Source organism: Phaseolus vulgaris, chromosome 8 (assembly GCF_051622355.1).
Source record: "Phaseolus vulgaris cultivar YP4 chromosome 8, ASM5162235v1, whole genome shotgun sequence".
Classification (NCBI taxonomy): domain Eukaryota; kingdom Viridiplantae; phylum Streptophyta; class Magnoliopsida; order Fabales; family Fabaceae; genus Phaseolus; species Phaseolus vulgaris.
In genome coordinates this window covers 17,265,901-17,275,299 of record NC_143505.1, presented here as the reverse complement: position 1 = coordinate 17,275,299, position 9,399 = coordinate 17,265,901, and the positions used below count along the sequence as shown (strand labels likewise).

Here is a 9,399-nt window from a genome sequence, read left to right as displayed (position 1 = left end):
GAGTAAAGCCTAAATCCTCCGACAAAAAAGAGACATGGAGGGAGAGTAAAACTAATAACACATTAACACAAAGTGCTCATAAACCATCACGTCAACTGTAGACAAGTGGGGAACTGTCCTTCAAAAGGGTTGTGGATGTTTATGATGAAGAAAGTGATTGGTGTGAGTGAAAGGAGATGTTAGGTTTGGAAAATGGATTCTCTCTTCTCTCATCTTATCTCCTCTGTTCCCAAGCCCATACACCTAACCACTGTCTCTTGTGCTATATTTATGATTCCACTCACCCTTCACGCTTCCCAATTCTTACCACTTCCTAACTCCTCTCAACTCTTTGATCAGTTGTTACCTGTCTTTTAAATACCCCTCTTCCCAGGCCAATCTCTCCTCTGTTATACTGTTGTACCATTTGTTCTGATTATTCCTCTCTGGTAAATGCTTTTTGCCTTGCATAATTATTTAAACGTACCAAGTATTTAATACTAAAAATGTATACAATTTCTGACGTGTATTATATTCCCTTGTCAGTTGTTTTCTGGGTTTCAGTTATAGAGATGGAAGAGGTGATGAAGGTAGCCAATGTTGGAGAAAGCCAAAGAGAATATGCATCCAGAGTTTTTCCATGCCTATTCTGTTCAAGAAAGTTTTACAGTTCTCAAGCTCTGGGAGGACACCAAAATGCTCACAAGAAAGAAAGAACAGCTGCAAGGAAGGCTAAGAGGGCTTATGAGTACTCAAGTGTTTCTTTCCCTTCCCCACTGCCAGCCCCTGTGATTTTTGCTCCAACCCATCTTGACATTTTAAATCCTTCAATGTTGATCACTGCCCATGCAGCAGAACTCCCTTATCTCCAAAGCCATCAAATTTCTGTACAATTTGGATCAAACGGTGCACCTAGATTTGGCAATGCACTGTTCTATGGGGGAACCAACAGGTTACATGGTGATGGAAAGAGCTATAGCATCAGCTGGGGGGGCACATCTCAACCCAAGTCATTGACAAGCAACGATCAAAATCTTGAACTTTGGAATAATGACACAGAGAAGGATCAAATGATTGATTTATCTCTCCATTTATAGCAATGTATAGATTAGGAATGAGAAGATCCACTTTTCTGAGAGCTAGTGAATTGCCGGACTAGTTTTAAGGACCGATTGTGTTAGTCCTGATATGGAATAATTGTTCTCATTTTTCCGATTAACATCTGTACCTCACTTCCAAAGCAAATGCCTTCCTTTTACTTTTGTTATTTTGCATGAATTGACCAATAACAAGTGAACTTCAAAATTAGAGCATATGATTATTAAGATGAATATGCTTATGTCTGTTTATATATGTGTGAGAGAGAGAAATTTGTTAAGTTACATCCACTTGTTTTTCTAGAAAAAGTGAATCAACAAAGTACATCTTACATGTATTTAACAAATACATAATTATAGTTTGCTAACTTACTCCTACAAAGTAACAGTATGCAAATTGACCAATCCATGTGTATCTAACACATGCCTGATGATCTGAGCCTACAAGAGTACACTTAATTCAATGACCCAAAAGCCCCAAACGGAAACATACGCCCTTCTTACACACCTTCAACTGCTCACAGCATAAAACCAGACAACTAGATTCTTCTGAATAGAGGAGGTACTGCATCTTTAGAGCTCACAACTCTACTACTCCACTTTATTGAATAACCAGTATAAAGCACTAGTTTTTGTACTACCTTAGTTTGTTAACCAATTCCACAAATGACATCTCAGAAACAGAAAGAAATAAAAATAATTATTAATGCTCTGTAAGTGTTGACCATCACATATATAGTTCCGAAACTTATAAACATCGAAGTCCCAGCCATGGATCACGGGCCTACATTAAAATTGCTAAAACGTGAATCATATTAAGTAGTTAAACTAGTGCAGAATGACCCAATGATAAAAAAGCATTGTACAACCCAAATAAGTTCACAAATGCCAATCAATTCATGAGTGAATTTCCACACGACTTACACCCGGACATCCATCCAACAATGCGCAACTCCGTCCATACTTCATTCAGAATTCCAACATTACCTAGAAAGCAAAACCATATAACAGCTAATTAGACCCATTGTCTTGAAAGCTATATGATATGAAGTACCTGACTGGTTTAGTCAGTGACATCGTTACTGATGCAAATAATGTTTAGTGAACTGGTTTGAGGAGATTAAAAGTTGAAGGGAATGAAAATAAAATGACACCAAAAGGTTTTTTTATTTTTATGAGGACTAAAAAAATGTCCATTACATCTAATGTTTGGCAAACGGGGGGTAACTTGGTTATCAACTGACTTCTATGCTATAAGAGTGAAAGAAATGTGAAAGGGAGGTGAGTAAATAAGTTGCAATTTATTTTTCACATGTCACATTCATGTTGTACTTGTACCAAACAAGCGTGAAGCAACTTCTTCAAATTCACATCCAACTCCTCAAACAAGTGCACATTTTTTAGCATCAACGAAAAAATACTCTTTTTAACACCTCCACCAATATTAAGTGAAATCTCACGCTAGTTCCACTAGATAACCATGGCCACTCTTTATTAGTGAGGCTAGCTAGAATTTCATTTCAATAATAGTGTCTAAGAGTGTGAAAGGTGCTGCTAGTATTTCTGAAAAGCCAATGAAATTGTACAAACCGTTAATCTATGTATTCTTTCAAAAGATGAGATCAATTGCACAAACAGAATTTCTGAAAAGCCTTAATTCAGTTTAAATTTTGGAAGAGGTAGTTATGGACTAGGACATTATCAATCCCCTTCTCATGATGAATCAATTAACAAAATGCCCTTTTGAAGGAAACAATGTACATGCCTACTTCTCAACTTCTCATACACAACTAACACCTAAATTTTCCTAACCAGCTGGATGCACATGAAGTCTCAAACCTGTATCACTTCAGACCGCCTCTTTCATGCTTACTGCTGCCATGACTTTTTTTCTCTACAGAGATTAGCGTTGGAATGAGATAGAATAGGAACCAGTGTTTGGATCTTTGACTGCTTTAAAATTGTCTACACTCATCCCAAAGCGGCCCAGGACAGAATTGCCCATATCTTTCAGTTTTCCTGCATTAAGAAAAACTCTAACTAAGCAAATGATGATAGTAAAATATACCGAATCACTAGTCACAAAATAAGTTGCAAAATAAAGTACTTCAGCACATTCCCCATGAAACTATTCAAAATTTATGATAGCACCTTGCCTTCATAAAACAGAATAGTAAAAATTCACAGCTGACCAACTTGGGCAAAAATTTAAAAAAAATTAAAACCGCCAAGCAAAACTTGCACTCAATGCTTAACCACCTAGCAGAAGTAAATCATACAGGGCTTATGAACATAAGCAGAATCTAACGACACTCAATGTTTAACCACCTAACAGAAGTAAAAGAAGTGAGGCTTAACCGCACAAGGAAGCTAACTTCATGATTAACAATTTTTTCAGAAGCCATTTTCTTCATCAGCTGAGACCAAGGCTTAACCACCAGGTAAGGCAGAAGCAAAACAAATTAGTAATATCAATATTTAGCCACCCAAAGCAAAATGTAACGTTATCAATGCTTAACCACCAAGGGCCGAAGCAAATAATGTTTAAATAGAAATAATGTCACCAAGAATAGCCATTATTGGCACACAACAGGAGAAATCTAGCACGAAAGCATAATTTGAGATCTTGACGACCTCAAGAGCCTTAACATATGATAGAGATCTTTGAGGTAATATGAACACAATAGTCACGTCTCACAATGATAGATTTGTGGCACCGAAGCAAAGTAGTATAGGAGGGTAAATAACAGAAAGCTGAGAGTAAAAGAAACGGACAAGCTCCAACATCCATTTTCAGCAGGAGGAAAAGCATCTTTTCATGATGGAAAACAATGCCCTGATACTATCTTAGAATTTAGGCTTAGGGAATAAATGACTGAAGAATAAAGAACAGATGATAAGCTGTGATATTGATGTTAATATAGATGTAGCAAACAGCAGTCATGACATCTATCACCCCAAATTAAACCAAGAATTCTAGCCATCTAAGTAGCTCTGGCAGAATAAACCAAAGGTACATGCCATAAAGCCAATATATATTTTAGCGTTGTTCTAAATTATAAAAATAACAAATAGCCAACTCTTCCACTTTTCCTCCAAGATTCTCAAAACACAAAAAACCAGATATATGTCCATTACATAAAATACAAATATAATACCATTACATGTTCTCTAGGAAGGCAATATGTGTCTATGGAAATAAATGCTGCTATTCAGCAAACTGAGATGCACTATTCATCCTCGCACTATCACTCAAAATCAAGCAATCACAAGTAGATCTTTCAATTACTTGAACATTCTAAAGCTTGATATCTTAACCAGGAGTTATATTTGATATAAGAGTTTATTTCAGATAAGTTTTTGTTTGACTAAACTAGCTTTAAATATTGCTTCACCTTGAACCATTTGAGAACAAGAAATTAATGCCAAGAATGGACAGTAACTAGATGTATAAAAACACATGTACTTCATAGACCACAATAAAAGAAAATAAACAGAAAGAATAGGAGAGGTATATTGGGAATGAAGCCATGAAGTTTTGTGGCAAGTATGTTAACAGCACAAAAATACTGGTAATGCAATGAAGAAAGCCTATGAACCACTCTAAAGAAAAATAAATTTATAGATATTAAAATATGTAGAGAAAGACAAAAAGAGACTCACCAATCATTTCCTCTTTCATCTTTTCCCGTTTTTCTGCAGCAAGGGGCTCTAGGCGCCGAATAGTTTTCCTAGCTTGATCATTTGAGGGGTCAATTTCTAAGATCTTTTTCATATCTGTAAATTATTTTTGACAAAAAAGGTGGCATGTAAAGAGCTGGTTATGAATGAGGATGAAAAAGTTTAAGAATCAGAATGCTATCAGGGTGCTAAATACACAGCATGCACTTATGTATACATCAATAAGCAAAATTAAGGGATGATTACAGCAACCTCCCTTAGGTCTGTAAACATTTCTTATTTTAGAAATCACCGCTCCCTTACTTTCCTCCTAATTACAAAGAGAAATAGAGTAGGAACCCTACAGATGGTAGGGACACAAAGTAAGCAACAAGCAGTTGCAGATGTGATAAGTGCAAACCTCAGAGGAGGTTAGCATTGTCATAATTACCCTCTACCCTCTTGTAAAATTTGAACTCACCAGCAATGGCCTCTTCAAAATGCTCGAGCTTTTCATGAGCTTCTCCTCTTCTCACAAAAGCTTTCACGTACACAGGATTCAGTTCTAATGCTTTCGTGCATTCCTTAATTGTGTTATCATATTTTCCCTGTGGTATATTTGAGAATTGATTAAGAAAAGCAAGCAAATAACAAAGTGGGCACAAAATTATCTCAGGATAAAAGAAATGCTAAATCCCATTGTAGCTTTACATGGGATAAAATTATCAAATATCAGCATAGATACATACATATATATACATGTACATACATATATATACATGTACATACATACATATATATATATATATCATTAAAAATTGAAATGAATGTAGGAATACAAAAATAAAGCATCTAGCATCGATTCTTATTATCTTATGAAGTTTGTTTTAACAGAATCCCTCTTCATTAAAGCAGATTGGGATCAGGTTTTGCTCAGATTTATTAAATTAGGGAATAATGTTTAAGTACCTAACCAAGCTAATTTTGGCATATTAGTATCTATCCCCAAATTTGAACTCTACAATAAACTTGGTTTTTACTTGATGCTCATCAACAAATATTTAACTGTTTCTAAAACATGTTGAATTGTTTATGGTTGGGTCATAATAATGCTCACATTTGCAAGAGTGTCTCGTTTCCTTTAAACTTGTAATGAATGTTTTAAAATATTACGTTTAAGCTTCCGTGTAAAGTTCTGCTGCTCAATTTCTGGTAGCAGGTAGCTTTGCAGCATGCTTAACTTTTTTTAAGGTTGTGATTTCCTTCTCTTTTCTCCATCATTTATTTAATTTAAAAGTACTGATGCTTTGTTACTGAGCAAATAATATTTGTTAAACAAAACAGAAACTACTTAATTTGTAGTTTTGTTTCTTTAAGAACAGTATGAAATAAAAAAACAAAACCAACTTTAAGATTCAACCTATAATTCTGAACTCTGAAGTGAATGCAAACATAGAAAGGTCAAGGACCAAAGCTAGACCACTATGCATAAGCCGTAAAAGGAAACACATTGAGATCAATAGTTCATCTGGTAGACATGTGAGGAAGAGAATAACACAAGAATGTGATTGTTAGCATAGGTCTTAAATAGTTTTTATTGGAAAACTGCTATGTGATGTACCAATGAGTTGTACCTATCTCTGTACCTAGTACTGTAGTTCTGTTCTGTCTTTTGATCTGTACTATTCCCTCTACTCATTGTATCAGAATTCTATCAATATAAATATGAGAACATAAGAGAGGTGATTCAAGCTCACCAAATATATATTGTCTCTTTTTATTTATCTCAAGTGTGATCATCAATGCATTAACAGGCCATACCAGTTTCAGAAAGCACACACCACGGTTCGAATGGCATATTGACCGTATTTCCACAGATGAAGGTGTGTCTGGTGCTACTTGTAAAGCAACTTCATACTGTGATAACGCCTCTTCATACTTCCCATCTACAAAAAGCTTGTTCCCTTCTACCTTTGCTTCATTTGCTTGATCCAATGATTTCTGTCACATAAACCAATAGCACTCAATACTCTCTTTACAGTGCACAAGGCTTAATATACAGTTGTACACCAATTTCATATCTTCGTAAATTTTCGTGTCCGTGAGTATCAAAATAAACTTTTCTGCGCACAACCAATGCTCTCCAATATCTTCGTCATAGAACATGTGAATGAGTAATTAGTCACTATTTGACCACACAAGCCAGGTACAATGGAAGAGAAGTGCTAGTTAAACACTATGTAACACACTCATATCACACCCTCTGCTATTAGTTTAAATTTTGTTCGGAACTGTAAAATCATGACATGAGAGTCATTAAACAGGGTGCAATAATTTCAGTCAAATATACAAAATATTAGCATATTTCTAGCCTTTTATACAATCCTTCATCCAGCGACTTAATTAGAAACTAGTCTCGATATTACTTTTGAAGTAATTATCACAAAAATTGATCACACCAGCGTAAGCGTTGCAATCCAACACATAAACCAAAAACCTTTACAAACATTTTTAGCACTTGAATTAAATTCATCGTTGCAATTAAAAAGAACGTAATTGTCAAAGAAAAGAATAGTGCAGCAATCAGAAGGATCCTAGAAACAAAACCCCTAAGTTCAAAACATAACCACCTGTCTTGATTCTTCTTCTTTGATCAAGGCATTCTCGGAGGACTCTTCGGTGATTAAGGCATTCTCGGAGGACTCTTCGGTGATTAAGGCATTCTCAGAGGATTCGGTGGTGCTCTGAGAAACATCGTGTTCAGGTTGTTGCTCAGTCTGCTGTTGCTGGTGGTGTTTCTCGGGGTGATTCTTCTCCTCTTGTCTGTCTGCTCCGCCATCTCCGTTGTCATCATCACTGCCGAGATCGGCCTCGCTGGCGGTTTCGAAGCCGTCGGAAGCGTCGTTGGCAGCGCCGGCGGCGTTGGAGGGGCTCGCATTTCGGTGCTCACTCTCTTCCTGCTCTATGACCACCATCTTCTGGAAGGTTCGCTGTTAAGGACCTGTTTAGATCAGCAAGAACAAGAAAACGGGATTCTTTGCCGCAAAAGAAATATACTGATACGATGGCGTTTGCACGCCGACTTATGGTATGGGTGTTTCTAGAACCAGCGAAAACTAGACCGTTTTTGCGAATTTTGATTTTTGCCCTTCTCTTCTGAAAGTTGTGTGGTTGAACATGGAACGTATGTACCAAGGGTTATGTAATTTTTCTTTGGAAATCAAGAAAAATAACAAACAAATAATAAGTCATTATTGTTCAAAACTCTTTTTTTTTGTTTAGTCGATTTTAAAAGTAGAATACAAAAACTAATTTAATCGGAATCATCTTTATTTTCTAATATGTTTATTGATTTAGATCATTTTAATTAATTATAAAACTAAAATTAAAGCCTTGAAATTTGTTCGAATTTATAATTTAATCGGAATCAGTATGAAATAAATTAATTAAATTAACTCAAGGTATTAGATTTAAAATTAAAAATCTAAACTATAACAACAACATTATTTTCTTATATTATTAATTGTTATTGCATTTGTATAGACAAAGTGAGTCTAGACAGTACCTGAGATTGACCGTAACAATTGTTGTAGTGTCGGTTGCTCTCTTATTTTTTCAATGTTTCACTCCTTCATACTTCAAGACTCTTTCTCCTTAATTCTTCAGAGCTCGGTCGGGGTTGACCTGCAAAAGACACTCTGACGATCAAGTAAGCACTCTATAGGAAGAGTATATAGTGACAATTGATTAAAAAACGTATTTTATTCCATTGTAGAGGGTTTATTTATAGTATTGAGTCATGGGTGATCTGAATGATGGACCAAATCTAGCATGTACCAGTGTTAGCTGATTTCTAGGACGATTACCCTGATTTCTCATGACATTGCCCAAATTTGATGGGATGTGACCCTAATTATTAGGGAATGTCCACAACTGTCTTAATTATCATTTATTACAATTATTCTTTAAATATATTTTCGGTCGGTCACCAAAGTCGAGTGACGTGGCTTATTCAATACCCGACTGGTGCACTTGCTCCCAAGCTCGATAAATGTGTGCTCATAAGAGTTTAGATGTGACTTTTGGGTATCCCGAGGTAAGAAGTGATGTTGACGCATTAAATGTTGTGTTAGAGACATGACGTGTGTCTTTTCAATGCGTCGTTCGAGTTTTACACTTTTTGATCAAGAGATTTAACGATTGGGAGGTCATGTCATTTAAAATGTCGAGCGTTGTACACCCTTAGATGCAAACGAATCCAATGATATAGATGGACCGACGTTTCGTTCCTCCATTTTTTAGGCGCTTTGCGAACTTTGTTACATTTGCTTCTACTTTTATTGCTTCTGAGTTATAAAGAGATGTCTGAGTGTGTTTTCCAACTTCCTTTTCTACGTTTGTTCTTCAAAAGGTTAGTAATGGCTAGTTCTTATAGGTCTTTTAGTCTTCTTTCTTCTTCTTTTGAGCGTACACATTTCGAACCTAGTGAGGTGAGGGATGTGGGTTGTTCTAACCAGGCGGTTGACCTTGTTAGTCGACTGTCCTTTTATCCAAATTGTGAGTGGGTTGATTCACGCGTCCTTGATATCCCTACTTGTTTTAGGGGTTTGTTCGCTTTAGATGGATCTCTATCTAAAGTTTCTATGTTAAAACCTGACTCCCC

At 36.0% G+C, this 9,399-nt stretch overlaps 2 protein-coding genes across 3 annotated transcripts; one reads left to right on the top strand and one right to left on the bottom strand.

Moving 5' to 3' along the window:
* Nucleotides 1–302: 302 nt before the first annotated feature.
* Nucleotides 303–1,198, top strand: LATE (C2H2-like zinc finger protein). 2 transcript variants are annotated; one of them, XM_068629749.2, is made up of 2 exons: nt 303–428; nt 526–1,198. In XM_068629749.2, exon 2 carries the CDS (start codon nt 552–554, stop codon nt 1,074–1,076), a length of 525 nt encoding a protein of 174 aa, XP_068485850.1. In that variant the 5' UTR covers nt 303–428; nt 526–551; the 3' UTR covers nt 1,077–1,198. The 2 variants fall into 2 exon arrangements, with proteins under 2 accessions (XP_068485850.1, XP_090150057.1); XM_090293931.1 differs by lacking the exon at nt 303–428 and having other exon boundaries at nt 486–1,198.
* A 557-nt stretch (nt 1,199–1,755) lies between these two features.
* TPR1 (Tetratricopeptide repeat (TPR)-like superfamily protein) lies at nt 1,756–7,951 on the bottom strand. The gene is made up of 6 exons (XM_068629748.2): nt 7,367–7,951; nt 6,558–6,737; nt 5,218–5,344; nt 4,740–4,853; nt 2,916–3,095; nt 1,756–2,063 (listed from the first exon to the last, which is right to left on the bottom strand). The coding sequence occupies exons 1-5, from the start codon at nt 7,709–7,711 to the stop codon at nt 2,980–2,982; spliced, it is 882 nt and encodes a 293-aa protein (XP_068485849.1). The 5' UTR covers nt 7,712–7,951; the 3' UTR covers nt 1,756–2,063; nt 2,916–2,979.
* Nucleotides 7,952–9,399: the final 1,448 nt, after the last annotated feature.

Excerpts from the sequence above, each read along its gene's own strand:
- LATE (XM_090293931.1), top strand. The coding sequence starts at position 486 with ATGTATACAATTTCTGACGTGTATTATATTCCCTTGTCAGTTGTTTTC.
- TPR1 (XM_068629748.2), bottom strand. The coding sequence starts at position 7,711 with ATGGTGGTCATAGAGCAGGAAGAGAGTGAGCACCGAAATGCGAGCCCC. Across the intron at positions 5,345-6,557 it reads GTGTGTGCTTTCTGAAACTG|GGAAAATATGATAACACAAT; the intron begins GTATGGCCTGTT and ends AATATACCACAG. Across the intron at positions 4,854-5,217 it reads TTTTGAAGAGGCCATTGCTG|ATATGAAAAAGATCTTAGAA; the intron begins GTGAGTTCAAAT and ends AATAATTTACAG.